Source organism: Mobula hypostoma, chromosome 7 (genome assembly GCF_963921235.1).
Source record: "Mobula hypostoma chromosome 7, sMobHyp1.1, whole genome shotgun sequence".
Taxonomy (NCBI): domain Eukaryota; kingdom Metazoa; phylum Chordata; class Chondrichthyes; order Myliobatiformes; family Myliobatidae; genus Mobula; species Mobula hypostoma.
This window is the reverse complement of record NC_086103.1, coordinates 172,556,415-172,576,496: the sequence shown is the minus strand read 5'-3', so window position 1 is coordinate 172,576,496 and position 20,082 is coordinate 172,556,415. Positions and strand designations below refer to the sequence as shown.

The 20,082-nt window shown below is 43.9% G+C and overlaps 1 protein-coding gene across 1 annotated transcript in view; it reads right to left on the bottom strand.

Moving 5' to 3' along the window:
- The window catches only part of akap17a (A kinase (PRKA) anchor protein 17A), a 42,168-nt gene that overhangs the window by 17,848 nt on the left and 4,238 nt on the right, over window positions 1-20,082 (bottom strand). The window contains exon 2 of the mRNA XM_063054591.1: window positions 938-1,717. Within this exon, the coding sequence (XP_062910661.1) occupies window positions 938-1,699 (762 nt within the window). The 5' untranslated portion in view covers window positions 1,700-1,717. The remainder of the gene's footprint in view (window positions 1-937; window positions 1,718-20,082) is intronic.

The window sequence follows — 20,082 nt, the reverse complement described above, 5'->3', positions numbered from 1 at the left end:
TTATGTAATGCATTGAACTGCTACTAGGTTAACAAACTTCACGACACATGCCAGTGATAATAAACCCGATTCTGATACAAACATAGAAAGCAAGTTACTTGAAATTGTTGAATTTGAATTTCTGTCCAGAGGTGGTGTTAGAACAGTACAATTGGCCAGGGGCAAATAGAACAGTGGTGGGATGGAGAATTAAAATATCTGGCAACTGGAGTTTCAGGGTTGCTCCTGTGGAATAAATGCAAAGTGGTCATCCAACCTAAACTTATTTTCTACAAAAGGGAACAGGTTATGACTTCATTCCTTCAAGTGTAGGACAATGAGGGGTGATTTGACAGACGTACATCAAATTACAAGCACTTTTTCCATTCAGGTTGGGTGAGACCAGAACTGGAGGTCATGAGTTAACGATGAAACGTGAAATGAACATATGGGGGAAGCTTCTTCACCCAGAGGGTGATATAGTTCTATCTCATTACCTATATGCTAACTGTACCCTCGATATGCATAGAACACAGAACATTACAAATTACAAAGTCATCCCATGACTTTAACCTCCTCTAAAAATCAAAGTAACCCCTCCTTCCTCCACAACCCTCCATTTTTCTATCAACCATGTGCCTACCTGAATGCCCATAATGATTCTGCCTCTACCACCACCCCTAGCAGGGCGTTCTAAGCACCCGCCACTCTGTGTGGAAAAAAAGACTTACATACTTAAGAAGACCTCTGAGCTAAGGTCACCTCATTTAGTTGGACTCACAACAAAGAACCAGCAAGTATTTTATATATGTCAATAGGCACCCTTCTCTTCCAATTAATACAATAATCTTATTTAAAAGTAAATAATTGCTAATTAAATTTCACACATTTTATATTATTCTACTTTTGCTGTTCTTCTTACCCAAGATTTGATGCACAGAACACATGAAGCACTCACCTTTATGCTACAGGCTACTGCCTTCGCATCATCACCTTTGTACAATAGTTTCATTCCCCTCAGGGCATCCATAGCTTTTACAAACCCTATGTACTCCTGATACTGGATATAGGCTTCAAAGTTCAAATGACCACCAAAGCTGAAGGTGTGGAAATTCTTCCCTGTCATTTCCTCCCTGTAAGGGTCCAACATTGGGATGTCCACATTGCGAATCTTGCCAAAGGTTTCAAACACCTTGCGCAGAATAAAGTCACTGGGCTTTTCTGAGCTAGAGTTCTTCACTGCAAACCACTTGCACGGCAATCCTTCCAAATGAATGGTATCTGGCCTCTCCCCTGGTAAGGTCTCATTTACATCCTTGGCATCACGGAAGAAGGAGTCCCAGTCGTGACGGGTTGGGAAGTCTATTTTTACCTCAGCTGCTCGTACCTTTAAAGTGTCCGTGAAGCCACTGAGTTTAATAGTTTTGGCGTCCAGCTTAGACAGAAAACTTTTCACCATGTTCTTGTTTTCAACTTCCCCTTCAAAGCGAACAAAATCCATTGTGCTCTTGGACACACGGAGCGTGGCAAACTGCTCAGGATGAACCATGCACTTGAGTCTCTCCATCACCTCCCAGTTTGATATGGATTTCCCAGGCTGCTTCAGCTGAGGAAGCGACACACTAATGGTCAGCTTAGCGATCGGCTTCAGGTACAGTCCCTGCGGGGCAAACAACTCCACAGCCTCTGAAGTGTCATGTACAATTGTAGCGGCCATCATTAACACTGGTCAGAGTAACTAGAAAAGGAGAGAATCTGAGTAAATTGGAGTTCAACAGCATTTATAAACAACATTTGTGGAACTGTACAACTCTTTCACACTTAATAATTAAGATTGCTCCTTTTATAAAGTCTTTATCACTTTGCTACACTGGGGATTAATGGGGTACATGCATCACTGCACTACTTTTTTATATTCTTACTGTAACTTATAGTATTGTTACATATTGCACTATACTGCTGTCACAAAACAACAAATTTCATGACTTATATTAGTGATAATAAACCTGATCTGATTCCAATTCTGTAAGTTACCAAGGAGTAAAATATAATTAGGTGTTGGGTGATTCATCATGAACTGCAGATCCAAAGAATACCAGTACCCTGAACATATTCAAAAGTGAGTGTGACTGATTACTGGCTGAGGACAAGCCCAAAACATCAGATAGTTTAAAAACCAGATAACGCAAGCATGCTGCAATATGAAAAGGTGAAAAGTCAGAGTAAGAAAGTGGGTGGAGGGGAGGAGGAAGTACAAGGTTATAGGTGAAATCGGGGGGGGGGTAAGGGGTGAAGTAAAGAGCTGGGAAGTAGATTGGTGAAAGATATAAAGGGCAGGAGACGGGGGAATCTTACAGGACAGGAGAGAAGGCCATGGAAGAAAGAGGAAGGGGGAGGAGCACCAGAGAGAGGTGTTGGGCAGGTAAGGAGATAAGGTGAGAGGGAAATGAGAATGGGGAATGGTGATAAAGAAGTGGGGGTAGGGCAATTACTGGAAGGTCAAGAAATCAATGTTCATGACATCAGGTTGGAGGCTACCAGATAGAATACAAGGTGTTGTTCCTCCAACCTGAGCGCAGCCTCATCGCGACAGCAGAGGAGGCCAAGATCTAACACAACCGGAATGAGAAGGAGAATTGAAATGGACAAAGGAGTTGCGTAGGGAGCGACACCTGCGGAAAGCAGAATACGAGAGGAGATGAGGGAGATCTGATTGCTGGTGGGATCCCACTGGAGCTGGCAGAAGTTATGGAGAATTTTGCCCCGGAAGCAGAGGCTGGTAGGGTGGTAAGTGAGGACAAGAGGAACCCTATCCCTGGTGGGGTGAGGGCAGATGTGTGTGAAATGGAAGAGATATAGGTAAGGGCAGTGTTGATGGTGGAGGAAGGAAAGCCCCTTTCTTTGAAGGACGAGGACTTCTCCTTAATTCTGGAATGAATAGCCTTATCCTGAGAGCAGATGCGGTGAAGACAGAGGAACTGAGAGAAGGGGATGGCATTTTTACAAGTGACAGGGAGGGAAGAGATACAGTCCAGGTAGCCATGAGAATCAGTGGGTTTATAAAAGATATTTGTAGATGAACTGTCACCAGAGATGGTGACAGAGAGATCGAGAAAGGAGAAGAAGATGTCAGAAATGGACCGGGTAAATTTGAAGGCAGGGTGAAAGTAAGAGACAAAGTTGATGAAATCAACGAGCTCGGCATGGGTGCAGGAAGCAGCACCAATGGAGTCATCAATGTAGCATAGGAAAAGACGGGGAGTGATATGGTGTAAGGTTGAAACACAGACTATTCCACATACCTGACAAAAAGGTAGGCATAGCTGGCACCCATGTGAGCGCCCATGACTACTCCTTTAGTTTGGAGGAAGTGGGAGGAGACAAAGGAGAAATTATTGAGAGTGAGGACCAGAAAGAAATGGAGAGCTTTGAGGCCTTCCCGATGGGGGATTGAGGTGTATAGAGACTGGACATCCATAGTGAAAATGAAATGACCCAGGTAATGGAACATTGGTGGCAGTAGATGGGAGATCCCAAGAGTTAACAAAGTCAGTAACGGCATGGATGACAATGGCCTGGTGCTCCTTAGTGGGGTCTTGTTCAAGGGGTAAGAGAAGGTGTCTCAGAGTTGTCACCTGTCCTCAGCAAGGTACAGCTCAGTCTGCCAGATTACTACAGCAACCGGCTTATCTGCAGGTTTAGTGCAGAGTGTGGAGAGCAGCGCATTTGGAAGGAGTGAGGTTAGAGTTGGAGGGGGGAGTTGTGAAGTTGATGTCTTGTCAGCAGTTAGCAATGAAAAGACCCAGGACACGCAGAAGACCAGAGCAGGATGTTCAGGAAGACGAGGAGGGTTGAAGATGGGAGAAGAGGGTCATCAGCTCGGACTGGAGTCCTTGCCACAGGAGTAGGAATGGAAACAGAGGCAGCGGAAAAAGAGCTCAGTGTCACAGCAGGTGTGGAACTCACCAAGGTGTGGGCGCAGGGGGCCAACGGTGAAGCCCTTACTGAGGACAGAAAGTTCTGCCTCAGAGAGGGGGAGATCAGAGGGAATTGTGAAGACCTGGCATGGATGAGAGCTGGGATCGGCAGGCGGGCTGGCGTGTTGGTAGTGTCTGAAGAGAGGGGAGGGTGGGGAGTTCAAGGGAAGGTAGGGTGAGAGGAAGATGGGAGTACCCAAGGACCCAAAAGACACCGGATTGTAGAGTGGTGGTGGGGGAAGGGGAGACCGGGGTTCCAGCTGCAGCTCAAAGTCCTGGCCTGGAGGTGCTATCGATCAAGATCCAGGCTGGAGTCGGAGTTGGAGGTTGCACAATAGGCACTCAAAAGTGCCCAGGGTTGTTGGAACCTGCACTGAGGTGGTAAAGTCCAGGTTCTGAAACTACTCAGTATTGTTAGAACCGTTGAGGTCGGCAACAGGGATCACAGTCTGGGAATGTCTGTGGCTGTCGGCTGAGGAGGCAGCAGGCTCTGTTGCCTGTAGACAGGCGATCTTTGAATTCTTGCTGGACGCGAGAAAGGTAAAGAACCGGCAATTGAAAGTGTATCCAGAGGGTAAAGTATCGGACAGGTCCAGTCGAGAGAGGATAAAGCATCACACAGGTCCATCCAAGAGTTGGGATGCCTTGTTGAAATTGTATAAGGCATTATTTGGAATGTTGTATGCTGTTCTGGTCACCTATCTACAGGAAAGATATCAATAAGATTGAAAGCGTAGAGAAAATTTACAAGGATGTTGCCTGGACTTGAGGACCTGGGTTATAGGGAAAGGTTGAATAAATTAGGATAGTTTATTCCCTGCAGCATAGGAGAATAGCAAGTGATTTGATAGAGATAGACCTAGTTATGAGGGGTATAGATAGAGTAAATGCAAGAAGACTTTTTCCATGAGGTTGGGTGAGACTAGAACTGAAGATCATAGGTTAAGGATGAAAGATGAAATATTTAAGGTGAACCTGAGGGTGATCATCCTTTTTAGAGGGTGGTGTGATGTGGAATGAAGTACCAGTGGAAGTGGTGGATACAGGTTTGGTTTCAACGTTTTAAGAGAAATTTAGATAGATACATAGATGTTGAGAGTTATGGAAGGCTATGGTCTGAGTGCAGATCTATAGAACTAGGCAGAAGAATAATTTGGCAATGACTAGATGGGCCAAGGGGCCCATTTTTGTCCTGTAGTGTTCTATGATCTGTGCAACCTAGACCTTCTTGATAGTGAATACCATGTATCTGCAGGGTGGGGTAGGGGGTGCTGCTAGGATGCAGAAGCCATCTTGCTGCTTCAGGGAATATTGCTGCTTCTTCGATTTGAACAAAGCACAGACACAGTAGAAACGCTCCCATGCAAGTCCAGTACAGAGATTTAAAACCCAGACATCATAAAAGAGGGGTACTGCCTAGAGGAGTGGTCATCGGAGTGGTCTAAGTCAGAGTGGTAAGGCTTTGGCTCAACAGGGCTACAGCAAGAACAGGTGGAGGGTACAAGGTAAGTAGGCAAGTTCGTTCCTTATTTCTTTTTTCTTACTTAACTCTTGAGAGAATAGGGGTATGTCTATAGGGCCAGTGTTCTGTTCTAGGTGTCAGGTATGGAATAGGCAGGAGCTACAGGGAGGTAGTCACCCCGAGGCTACAGGAGACAGATAAAGGGGTGACTGTCAGGAGAAGGAAGGGAGAATATCAGATAGTGGAGAGCACCCCCAAGGCTGTCCCCTTCAACAATAAGTACTCCATTTTGAGTACAGTTGGGTGGGGGGGAGGGGGGAAGGTTTGAAGGACCTACCTGGGGGAAGCAACAGTGACCGTGCCTCTGGCACTGAGTCTGGCCCTGTGGCCCAGAAGAGTAGGGAACTGAAGAGGATGGCAGCAGTAATATGGGACTCTATAGTTAGGGGACAGACAGGCAATTCTGAGGGTACGAAGAAGAAACAGGAATGGGAGATTGCCTCCTAGGTGCCAGAGTCTGTGATGTTTCTGAACGATTCCACAATATCCTGAAAAGTGAGGGTGAGCAGCCAGAAGTCATGGTACATATTGATATCAATGACATAGGTAGAAATAGGGAGAAGGTCCTGAAAACAGAATACAGGGAGTTAGGAAAGAAGCCGAGAAGCAGGACCTCAAGGGTAGTAATCTCAAGATTGCTGCCTGTGCCATGCGACAATGAGGACAGGAATAGAATGAGCTGGCAGATAAATGTGTGGCTGAAGAATTGGAGCGGGGGCATAGCCTCAAAATTGAGGGGCAACCATTTAGAACAGAGGCAAAGAGGATTTTTTTTAAACCAGAGAGTAGTGATTCTGTGGAATGCTCTGCCACAGAATGTGGTGGAGGCCAAGTCCATGGGTGTATTTAAAGCGGAATTTGATAGTTTCCTGATTGGACAGGGCATCAAAGGATATGGCAAGAAGGCCGTTGTTTTGAGATTTGAGTGGGGTTTGGGGTCAGCCATGATGGAATGGCCTAATTCTGCTCCCTTGTCTTCTGGTCTAATATTAGACTGGGTTGCAGATGATGGAGTCTGACAGGAAAGGAAGGTGGAGAATGGAATGAAATATGGAAAGTGGGGTGGACAAATGTAAGCAATGGGAGGAGAGTCTGGGTAATGAGCAGATTGTTCTCTATCATAGTTTTGTAATTTCCTACCCCCTCCACCACCCACCCAGTCCTCAAATATTTTCTTACCAACTCTGCTCCCCACAGTTTTTCAGGCTCTTCATTCCAAATTGCAAGAACATGCTATTAAAAAATCGTTTGTGCTGCCTCTGAAAGTCAAGAACTGATACCTGTTGTATGGGGGTAAGAAACAGGAACCCTGCAAACGGGTTGCAGGAACAAACTGTATTAACCCACTGTTCATTTCTTTCTACAATGATATGGCATATCTACAACAGATTGTAACATCATAACAGTAGTGCAGTGGTTAGCACGACACTATTACAGCTTGGGGCGTTGGAATTGAACTCTGATCCAACGCTATCTGTAAGAAGTCTGTATGTCCTTCCTGTGTGTGTGTGGGTCTCCTCTGGGTGCTCTGGTTTCCTCCAACCGTTAAGTAGTTAAATTGGTCAGTATAAATTGCTCCGTGGTTGTGGTAGGGTTAATAGGTGGGCTGTTGGACAGTGTGGCTCGTTGAGCTGGAAGGGGCTGTTCCATACTGGATCTCTGAATAAATAATACTGGCATTTACCCCCGAATGTGCAGCCTTTCCATGTAGTTCTGATAATCCAGCATGCTTGTGAAATTGCTGGTAGTGGGCCCACAGATTTTCCAGACTAGGGGATATAATTCAAAATGCTCCATTTCACTTTCCTACATTGAAATATAATTTTTTTTTTGTGAAAACCAGTGAATCTAAAGGCAGTCCTGCTGAAGGGTCTCAGCCTTAAACATCGTCTATACTCTTTTCCATAGATGTTGCCTGGCCTGTTGAGTTCCTCCAGCATTTTGTGGTGTGTTGCTTGGATTTCCAGCACATGTAGATTTTCTCTTGTTTGGAATTTAAAGGGAGCTGGAAATGTACAACCCTAGTTCCAGCTCCAAGCCTACTCACGCTCCTGACCTTTGGTGCCCAGCACACCAACACCAACAATGGACACACACCTTACTTTCACTATGAATAATTGGATCACAATCTGGATATCTGAGTTAATCAGGTACTAGATTGTCACGCTTTTTGAACAAACTGATCCTGAATTAAAACATATAAAAGTACGGCACAGTATGGGCTCTTCAGCCCATGATGTTATGCCAACCTATATAAACCTACTCCACAATCTACCCCTCCCTCTTACACAGCAATAAATCTCCATTTTTCTTACATCCATGTGCCTTTTTAATGTCCCTATGGTATCAGCCTCTACCACCACACCTAGCAATACCTTCCAGCCACCCACCACTGTGTTAAAAAAAAAACCTTCCTCTGACATCTCTAAACTTTCCCCAACTCACCTTGAGTGTCCTCTGGTATTGGCCACTGTCGCCTGGAAAAAAGGTGCTGCCTATCCACTCCATATCTCTCATAACCTTATAGACCTCTATCAAGCCACCCCTTAACCTCCATAACTCCAAAGAAAAATGCCCTAGCTCATTCAACTTTTCCTCCTAAAACATGCTCTCTAATCCAGGCAGCACCCTGGTAAACCTCCTCTGCACCTCTCTAAAGCTTCCACATCGTTCCTATAATGAGGCAACCAGAACTAAACACAAGACCATAAGATATAGGAGCAGAATTAGGCCATTTGGCCCATTAAATCTGCTCCACTTTTTCATCATGGCTGATCCAATTTTCCCCTCAGCCCCAATCTCCTACATTCTCCCTGTATCCCTTCATGCCCTGACCAATCAAGAATCTATTAAACTCTGCCTTAAATATGCATAAAGACTTGGCCTCTGCAGCTGCCTGTGGCAATGAATTCCACAGACTCACCACACACTGGCTAAAGAAATTCCTCCTCAATACTCTTAAGTGTGAATCAACAAGTTTTAGAGCTGTAACAGTAGCTCGTGGCTCTTGAATTCAATCCCCTAATGAGAGCCTTCTTAGCCACCCGAACAACTTGATCTACGAGGGATCTATGGACTTGAATCCCAAATCCCTTTGTTCATCTACACTGTGAAGAATTATCAGAATTTTACAGTACTCTGTTCCTTCACAACAAGAATTATCAGTTTTACTGTACTGTCTCCAATTATCTGCACTTTCTCTCAGCTAAAATTTTACTAACTGGCTGTAACAGTGAAAAGCAGAGAGCTGGAATAAATGGGTCATTTTCAGGCTGAAAGGGTATAACCAGCAGGGTACCAAAGGGAGTGGTCTTGGCTTTCAACTGTTTACTATTTATATTTGTGTCCTGGGGAGGAACAAAGTACAAGATTTCCATGTTTGCCAATGGTCGGTAAATAGGTGGAAAGGCATGCTGTGCTAAGGACTTTGTCATACTGCAATGTGGTATAGACTGATCGAATGACTGGGCTAAAACTTAGCAAATGTGGGGAAAATGTGAAGTCATGCACCTCAGTGAGAGGAAATAAAAGGCAGATTATCTAAACCAGGGGTTCCCAACCATTTTTTATGCCATAGACTAAGCAAGGGATCCATGAATGCCAGGTTGGGAAACCGTGGTCGAAATGAAGGGAACTCCAAATGAGCAAAGTTCAGAAGGATTCAGGTGTTCTAATGCACAAATCATAAAAACTTAGCAGGTAGATCCAATTAAGTGGTATCAGAATCACATTTATTATTACTGACATGTTGAGAGGATGCCGTCCAAGTTGCATGCCATCTTGGACAATGTCTCCCATCCACTACATAATGTACTGGTTGTACAGTAGTACATTCAGACAGAGACTCATTCCACTGAGATGCAACACTGAGCGTCACAAGAAGTCATTCCTGCCTGTGGCCATCAAACTTTACAACTCCTCCCTTGGAGGGTCAGACACCCTGAGCCAATAGGCTGGTCCTGGACTTATTTCCTGGCATAATTTACATATTACCATTTAATTATTTATGGTTTTATATTGCTTTATTTATACTCTATTCTTGGTTGGTGCAACTGTAACGAAAACCAATTTCCCTCGGGATCAATAAAGTACGACTATGACTAAATGTCTTGTTTTGTAGCAGTACAGTGCAATATATAAAAATTACTACAAGCTGCAATAAGAAATATATTTTAAAAAAGGCAACAGAGCAGTTTGACCTTTTGTTTTTGCAGAACAGTTCGAGCTTAAGAGTAGGGAGATTTTGTTACAGTGATGCAGGGTGTTGGTGAGGCCTCACTTACACTGTACACAGTTGTGGTCTCCTTATGTAGTACTGGAGTCAGCCCAAAGCAGATTCACCAGGCTAACTGCATATTTTTATACACTAAGCTGCTGCCGAATGATTGGCTGGATATGTATTTGCATTAGTGAGGTGTACAGGTGTACCTAATAAACATAGAAACATAGAAAATAGGTGGAGTAGGCCATTCGGCCCTTCGAGCCTGCACCGCCATTTATTATGATCATGGCTGATCATCCAACTCAGAACCCCGCCCCAGCCTTCCCTCCATACCCCCTGACCCCCATAGCCACAAGGGCCATATCTAACTCCCTCTTAAATATAGCCAATGAACTGGCCTCAACTGTTTCCTGTGGCAGAGAATTCCACAGATTCACCACTCTCTGTGTGAAGAAGTTTTTCCTAATCTCGGTCCTAAAAGGCTTCCCCTCTATCCTCAAACTGTGGCCCCTCGTTCTGGACTTCCCCAACATCGGGAACAATCTTCCTGCATCTAGCCTGTCCAATCCCTTTAGGATCTTATATGTTTCAATCAGATCCCCCCTCAATCTTCTAAATTCCAACGAGTACAAGCCCAGTTCATCCAGTCTTTCTTCATATGAAAGTCCTGCCATCCCAGGAATCAATCTGGTGAACCTTCTTTGTACTCCCTCTATGGCAAAGATGTCTTTCCTCAGATTAGGGGACCAAAACTGCACACAATACTCCAGGTGTGGTCTCACCAAGGCCTTGTACAACTGCAGTAGTACCTCCCTGCTCCTGTACTCGAATCCTCTCGCTATAAATGCCAGCATACCATTCGCCTTTTTCACCGCCTGCTGTACCTGCATGCCCACTTTCAATGACTGGTGTATAATGACACCCAGGTCTCGTTGCACCTCCCCTTTTCCTAATCGGCCACCATTCAGATAATAATCTGTTTTCCTATTTTTGCCACCAAAGTGGATAACTTCACATTTATCCACATTAAATTGCATCTGCCATGAATGTGCCCACTCACCCAACCTATCCAAGTCACTCTGCATCCTCTTAGCATCCTCCTCACAGCTAACACTGCCACCCAGCTTCGTGTCATCCGCAAACTTGGAGATGCTGCATTTAATTCCCTCATCCAAGTCATTAATATATATTGTAAACAACTGGGGTCCCAGCACTGAGCCTTGCGGTACCTCACTAGTCACCGCCTGCCATTCTGAAAAGGTCCCGTTTATTCCCACTCTTTGCTTCCTGTCTGCTAACCAATTCTCCACCCACACCAATACCTTACCCCTAATACCGTGTGCTTTAAGTTTGCACACTAATCTCCTGTGTGAGACCTTGTTAAAAGCCTTTTGAAAATCCAAATATACCACATCCACTGGTTCTCCCCTATCCACTCTACTAGTTACATCCTCAAAAAATTCTATGAGATTCGTCAGACATGATTTTCCTTTCACAAATCCGTGCTGACTTTGTCCGATGATTTCACCGCTTTCCAAATGTGCTGTTATCACATCCTTGATAACTGACTCCAGCAGTTTCCCCACCACCGACGTTAGGCTAACCGGTCTATAATTCCCCGGTTTCTCTCTCCCTCCGTTTTTAAAAAGTGGAGTTACATTAACCACCCTCCAATCCTCAGGAACTAGTCCAGAATCTAACGAGTTTTGAAAAATTATCACTAATGCATCCACTATTTCTTGGGCTACTTCCTTAAGCACTCTAGGATGCAGACTATCTGGCCCTGGGGATTTATCTGCCTTCAATCCCTTCAATTTACCTAACACCACTTCCCTACTAACATGTATTTCGCTCAGTTCCTCCATCTCACTGGACCCTCTGTCCCCTACTATTTCTGGAAGATTATTTATGTCCTCCTTAGTGAAGACAGAACCAAAGTAATTATTCAATTGGTCTGCCATGTCCTTGCTCCCCATAATCAATTCACCTGTTTCTGTCTGCAAGGGACCTACATTTGTCTTTACCAGTCTTTTCCTTTTTACATATCTATAAAAGCTTTTAGAGTCCGTTTTTATGTTCCCTACCAGTTTTCTCTCAATCTTTTTTCCCCTTCCTAATTAAGCCCTAATTAAAGTGGCCACACAGTGTACATCTCTGCTCCTTCATTGTCACTGGATCTAAATTCGGCAGCTCCCCAGGCAGTAACACCATGGCAGCACCTTCAGCAGAAAGAAAGCAGTGCTTCAAGGTAATAACTCAGCATCACCACCTTCTCATCAATGGGTAATAGAAAGTAGCTTTTTTGTCAAAGAAACATCAATACATTCATTGCAATGCGTTGCTTTGCGTCAACGACCAACAGTCCAAAATGTAGCTGGGGGCAGACTGCAAGTGTCCCCAACACAGCACAACCACAAAACTTACTAACCCTAAGTTGCATACCTTTGGAATATGGGAGGAAGTGGAGCACATGGAGGAAACTGACGCAGTCAAGGGAAAACAAACTTACAGAAAGTGGCAGAATTTGAACTCCAATCTTACAGCTGATGCTTAAAAAGTGTAATATTAATAAATGCTGCACCTACCAGCTGCATTCAGAAACACGTAAATTATAACTGTGCAACCCATTTTCTCCGAATTTCAACCTTGCTGAACACCATCATCCTAAATCTCCTCTTCACCTCACAAACTACTGAAGGACCATCCATCTCCCTCACAATTGCAGACCAAAGAGAAAACTTAAGGTATTGAGAGTTCAAAGAATGAGTTGGGTAATTTTATTTTTTTTTAAATTTCCATGATATGGACAAGATTTTTATAACTAAACCTAGAAATATAACCTCAATCACGAAACTGATAAAATTTTACACATCTCCTTAAGGGGAAAAGACACCAAAATCTTATTCCACATACTTATACAGGTGTCCCCCGCTTTTCGAACGTTCGCTTTATGAAACCTCACTGTTACGGAAGACTTACATTAGTTACCTGTCTTCACTAACAGGTGTTTTCACTGTTATGAAAAAAGGCAGCACGTGGAAAAAGCATCGCACGATAAAAAGCAGCGCGCACTCCGAGCAGCCGCTCCTCCCCCGGATTCGGAACTGCATTCTAGTTGGCATTGCTTAAACACGTGCCTGTGAGCAACTGTTAGCAAGATGAATTCTAAGTTATTGGAAAACCTAAAAGAACTCGTAAAGGTGTTACACTTAGCGTAAAACTAGACATAATTAAGCGTTTTGATCGTGGTGAATGAAGTAAGGACAAAGTGAGTTTGGCTTGTGGAAGTTGACGAAGATGATGTTGAAAAGGTTTTGGCATCCCGTGATCAACAACTGATAGATGAAGAGCTGATGCAATTGGAAGAGGAAAGGATAACAATCGAAACCGAATGCAGTAGCAAACGGACCGAAAATGAATTCGTCCAGGAAGTGAACATGAAGCAACTGCGTGAGATTTTCGCTGCAATAAGTACGACTTTAATTTTGAAAGGGTACGTTGGTTTAAGGCATACCTGCAAGATGGTTTGAGTGCTTACAAAGAACTGTATGATAGAAAAATGCGCGAGGCTAAGCAGTCAAGCATACTGTCGTTTTTCAAGCCTTCCACATCAGCCACAGCAGACGACAAACCTCGACCTTCGACATCGAGGCAGGCAGACATAGAAGAAGATGACCTGCCTGCCCTGATGACACCCCAGCCCGCGGACAGATACCGATCCACGAAGAATGCAGCGGTAGCCGGGATGCACCCAGCACATCTTTAAGAAAAAAAGCCGAAATAAACAAACTGATTAATTAGGTGCCGCCCGGCACATAATTGTCAGACCAGATCAGAGGCGATTGCCGATTGCGTCGCCTCTGATCTGGGCCGACATTTACATGCTGGGCGGCACCTAACTAATTAGTTTGTTTATTTCAGTTTTTTTCTTAAAGATGTGCTGGGTGCGTCCCAGCTACCGCTGCACCACTGCATGCTTCGCGGGTTGGTATCAGTTGGCGGTCTGGAGGGTGGGGGCCACTGCACCACCCCAACTTCCGACGAGTCAGCCTAACACACCATCATCAATGCGCTCGCTGTCTTCCCAATTCCGATAAGTGATACTACACTGTACATACATTATTTCTACTTTATATAGGCTGTGTATTTTTATGTGTTATTTAGTATGATTTGGCAGCTTCATAGCTTTAAGGCTACTGGAGAGAGTGTTTTTGCCGACAGCGCTTGCATGAGATTTTCACTGTGGAGAACAGTGCAGACAATGATTGTAGAGAAGTATCTCTACTTTATATAGGGTGTGTATTTATCGTATTATTCCTGCTTTTACTATATATTACTGTTATTTTAGGTTGTATGTGTTATTTAGCATGATTTGGTAGGTTATTTTTGGTCTGCGAACACTCACAAATTTTTCCCATATAAATATCATAATTGCTTCTTCGCTTTACGACATTCTGGCTTACGAACCATTTCACAGGAACGATCTACCTTCGGATGGCGGGGGAAACCTGTATACACATACACTATGCAGGTAGATTGGTATAATCAGGTTGGTGCTGGTTCCCAAGAGAGGGAATTTGTACAATGCCTATGAGATGGCTTTTTAGAGCAGTTTATGGTTGAGCCCACTAGGGGAAAGGAAAGGCAATTCTGCTATAGGTGTTGTGTAATGAACCAAATTCGATTAGAGAGCTTAAGGTAAAGGAACCCTTGGGAGGCAGTGATATGATAGAATTCACCCTGTAGTTTGTGAGGGAGAAGATACAGTCCAATGTATCAGTATTACATTGCAGTGAAGGGAATTACAGATGCATGAGAGAGGAGCTGTCCAAAATTGATTGGAAGGGGACACTAGCAGGGATGACAGCAGAACAGCAATGGCAATCCGGAAGTCACAACTTAGATACATCTCAAAAGATGAGGAAGGATGAGGTAATTGCGGCTGGCAAAGAATGTCAAAGATGGCATAAAAAGCATAAAAGCAAAAGAGAGTACATATAACAAAAATTAGTAGGAAGTTATAAGTTTAAGAAGCTTTTAAAAACCAACAGAAGGTAACCAAAGGAAAAACCATAATGAGAAAAGACGAAATATTAAAGCTAGCCAATAATATCAAAGAGGATACCAAATGTATTTTAGATACCTAAGGAGTAAAGGAGAGGCAAGAGTAGATATTGGATCACTGGAAAACAACACTGAGTCGTGGGGGTGGGGGGGGACAAATAAATGGCGGATGAACTTAATAGTAATTTATGTCAGTCTTCAGCGTGAAAGACACTAGCAGTATGCCAAAAATTCTTGAGTGACAAGGGGCAGAAGTCAGTGTAGTTGCTATTACGAAGGTGGTGGTGCTGGGGATGCTGGAAGGTCCAAAGGTAGATAAGTGACCTGGACCAGTTGGATTACTTCCCAGGGCTCTGAAAGAGGCAGCTGAAGAGATTGTGAAGGCATTATTAATGATTTGTCAAAAACCAACAGATACTGGAATGGTTCCAAAGGAATGGACATTTACAAATGTCATTCCACTCTTCAAGAAGGTGGGGGGAGACAGAAGAAAGGAAATTATTGGCCAGTTAGCCTAACTTCAATGGTTGGGAAGATACTGGAGACCATTATTAAGGATGAAGTTTTGGGGTACTTGGAGGCACATGTTAAAATAGACCAGAGTCAGCATGGTTCCCTTAGATGGAAATCTTGCCCGACAAATCAGTTGGAATTCTTTGAAGATATAACAGGATAGACAAAGGAGTCAGTGGATGTTGTTTACTCAGATATTCAGAAGGACTTTGACAAGGTGCTGCACATGAGGCTGTTTAACAAGGTAAGAGCCCATGGTATTACAGGAAAGATTCTAGCATGGTGGAAGATCGGCTGACTGGCAGGAAGCAATAGTTAGCATTAAGGGGGCCTATTCTGACTGGTTGCCTGTGACTAGTGATGACCACTTTTCATGTTATATATATATATATCAAAGATCTGGATGACTGAACTGTTGGATTTTTGGCCAAGTTTGCAGATGATACAAAGATAGGTGCAGAGGCAGGTAGTGAGTGCTAAGGAGGCAAGTAGTCAGCAGAAGGAAGAATTGCAAAGAAGTGGCAGATGGAATATAATGCAGGGAAGTGTATGGTCATGCACTTTGATAGAAGGAATAAAGGGGTAAACTATTTTCTAAACGGGGAGAGCAGTCAAAGATCAGTGGTGTGAAGGGTCTTAGGAATCCTGATGCAGGGTTCCTGAAAGGTTAATTTGCAGACTGAGTCAGTGGTAAGGAATACAAATGCAATGTTAGCACACATTTTGAAAGGACTATTATTCAAGAGCAAAGATGTGATTGAGGCTTTAAGGTATTGGTCCGACAGCACTTCGAGTATTGTGAGCAGTTTTGGGTCCCTTATCTAAAGAGTCCAGAGGAGGTGCATGAGAATACTAGGAATGAAAGGGTTAATGTATATGGAGTGCTTGATGGGTCTGGGCCTGTAATCACTGGATTTTAGAAGAATGAGGGGGTTATATTGAAAGGCCTAGACAGAATAGATGTGGAGAGGATGTTTCCTATGAATCTAGGGCCAGAGGGCATGGCCTCAGAATAGAGGGGCATCTATTTAGAAATGAGGAGGAATTTCTTTAATCAGAGGGTGGTGAATCTGACGAATTCATTGCCAGAGACAGCTGTGGAGGCCAAGTCACTGAGTATATTTAAAGTAGAGATTAATAGTCAGGGTGTCAAAGGTACAGAGAGAAGGCAGGAGAACAGGGTTGAGAGGGATAATATATCAGACATGATGGAATGGCAGGACAGACTCGATCGACAGAGTGGCCTAATTCTGTTCCTGTCTTATATTTACATCTCGAGTCTAATTACCCAGGAAGAAAAACGCTCATGTTTTTCAATAGTAGTTAACTTTTGTGCTAACATTCCACTTCAAAGACAAATCCATTAGGCACCTGAACAAATAAGAACATAAGAAATAGGAGCAGGTGTAGGCCATCCAGCCCATCGAGCCTACCCCGCCATTCAAAAACATCATGGCTGATCTGTCCGTAAACTCAGCTCCATCTACCTGCCTTTTCCCCATAACCCTTAATTCCCCTACTATGTAAAAACCTATCTAACTGTATCTTAAATGGACAATGGACAATAGACAATAGGTGCAGGAGTAGGCCATTCAGCCCTTCGAGCCAGCACCACCATTCACTGTGATCATGGCTGATCATCCACAATCAGTATCCTTTTCCTGCCTTCTCCCCATATCCCTTCACTCCGCTATCTTTAAGAGCTCTATCTAACTTTTTTGAAAGAATCCAGAGAATTGGCCTCCACTGCCTTCAGAGGCACAGCATTCCACAGAACCACAACCCTCTGTATGAAAAAATTTTTCCTCAACTCTGTTCTAAATTGTCTACCCCTTATTCTTAAACTGTGACCTCTGATTCTGGACTCTCCCAAATATACATAGTGAAGGAGCCTCAAATGCTTCCCTGGGCAGAGAATTCCAGATTCACCACTCTCTGGGGAAAACAGTTTCTCCTCATCTCCGTCCTAAATCTTCTCCCCTGAATCTTGAGGCAATGTCCCCTAGTTCTAGTCTCACCTACCAATGGAAACAACTTTCCTACTTCTATCTTATCTATCGCTTTCAAAATTTTGTATGTTTCTATAAGATCCTCTCTCATTCTTTGAATAGTCCCAGTATAGTCCCAGGCGACTCAATCTCTCCTCAAAGGTTCACCCCTTCATCTCTGGAATCAACCTGGTGAACCTCCTCTGCACTGCCTCCAAAGTCAGTATATTCTTCCTCAAGTATGGAGACCAGACCTGCACACAGTACTCCAGGTACGTCCTCACCAGTACCCTGTATAGTTGCAGAATGGCCTGCCTGCTCTTGAATTCAATCCCTCTAACAATGGCCAACATTGTTTGCCTTCTTAATAATCTGTTGTACCTGCAAGCTAACTTTTTGTGATTCATGAACAAGCACTCCCAAGTCCCTCTGCACAACAGCATGCTGCAATCTTCCACCATTTAAATAATAACCTGCTCTTCTATTATTCCTTTCAACATGGATGATCTCGAATTTACCAATGTTGTACAGGTTTCCCCCGCCAACCGAAGGTACAGCGTTCTTATGAAACGGTTCGTAAGCCGAAATGTCCTAAAGCGAAGAAGCAATTACCATTTATTTATATGGGAAAATTTTGTGAGCATTCTCAGACCCAAAAGTAACCTACCAAATCATGCCAAATAACACATAAAACCTAAAATAACAGTAACATATAGTAAAAGCAGGAATGATATGACAAATACACAGCTTATATAAAGTAGAAATACTTTTCCACAATCATTACTGAACTGTTCTCCGGAGCGAATCTCACGCAAGCACCGTCAGCAGAAAATCTCACGCAAGCGCTGTTGGCAAAAACACAGCGCAAGCGCTTTCCAGTAACCTTTAAGCTATTAAGCTGCCAAATCATACCAAATAACACGTAAAAATACACAGCCTATAGAAAGTAGAAATAATGTATGTACAGTGTAGTATCACGGGAATGGGGACAGCGCCGAGCACACTGATGATTGTGTGTTAGACCGAGTCGTCGGAGTTTGGGTGGTGCAGTGGCCCCCCACCCTCCAGGCTGCTGAGCGATACATTGCCGTGAAGAACGCAGGGGTCCAGCGGTAGTCAGGAGGTACACAACACATCTTTAAGAAAAAAGCCGAAACAAACATGCTAATTAATTAGGTGCCACCCGTAATTGTCGGCCCAGATCAGTGCCGATTTCCGATTGCGTCGTCTCTGATCTGGGCCGACAATTGCGTGTCGACGGCACCTGATTAATTAGCATGTTTATTTTGGCTTTTTTCTTAAAGATGTGCTGTGTGCCTCCCAGCCACCTTTGCATTCTCCGCGAATCGGTATCTGTCCGTGGCCTGGGGGTTGGGGTGGTGGGACACTGGGATGTCATCTCGTCGCCTGTTTCCATTAGAGCAGGCAGCTCATCTTCTCCTATGGCTGCCTGCCTCGATGTCGAAGGTCAAGGTTCATCGTCTGCTGTGGCTGATGTGGAAGGCTTGCTTGACTGCTGAGCCTCGCGTATTTTTCTATCAACAGTTCTTTAATAAGGACTCAAACCATCCTGCAAATATCCCCTAAACCGACGTACCCTTTCAAAATTAAAGTCGTACTTTATCATTACTCATTCGGTTTCGATTGTTATCCTTTTTTCTTCCAATTGCATCAGCTCTTCATCTGTCAGTTCTTGGTGATGGGATGCCAAAACCTCTTCAACATCATCTTCGTCATCTTCCACAAGCCAAACTCACGTTGTCCTTACTTCGTTCACCACGATCACAACGCTAATTATGTCTAGTTTTACCGTAAGTGTAACACCCTTACGAGCTCTTTCAGGCTTTTCCGATACCATAGAACTCATCTTGCAAATGGCTGCTCACAGGCTCGTGCTTAAGCAATGCAGGCGAGAACCCGGCGAGAACCCAGGGTTCTCGAGAACCCTGCGAGAACCAGTGCCTTTTATCGCACACTGAATTTTTTTTTCGTAACAGTGAAAACACTTTCTGAAAGTGAAAATAGGGTACTAATGTAGGTCTTTCGTAACAGTGATGTTTCGTAAAGCGAACGTTCGAAAAGTGGGGGACACCTGTATTCCAACTGACAGACCTTGGCCCACTCACTTAACCTATCTATATCCCTCTGCAGACTCTCCACATCCTCTGTACAATTTGATTTTCCACTCAGTTTAATGTCATCAGCAAATTTTGCTATGTTGCACTCAGTCCCCTCTTCCAAATCATCAATGTAAACGATAAACAGCTGCGGGCCCAACATTGACCCCTACGGCACCCCATTCACCACTGACTGCCAACCGGAGAAACACCCATTTATATCAACTCTCTGCCTTCTATTGGTTAACCAATCCACTATCCATGCCAATATACTTCCTCCGACTCCATGCATCCGTATCTTATCTACAAGTCTCTTGTGCAGCACCTTATCGAACGCCTTCTGGAAATCCAAGTATATGACATCTACCTGTTCCCCTCTAACCATTGCATTCATTATGTCCTCAAAGAACTCCAGTAAGTTTGTCAAACAGGACCTGCCCTTTCTGAATCCATGCTGCGTCTGTCTAATGGAACCACTCCTTTCTAAATTTTTTGCTATTTCTTCCTTAATGACAGCTTCAAGAATTCTCCTGACTACAAATGTTAAACTAACTGGCCTATAGTTGCCTGTCTTTTGCCTACATCCTTTTTTAAGAAGTGGCGTGACATTTGCTGTCTTCCAATCCGCCGGGACCTGCCCAGAGTCGAGAGAGTTTTGATAAATGATTACCAACGCGTCTACTATAACTTCCACCAATTC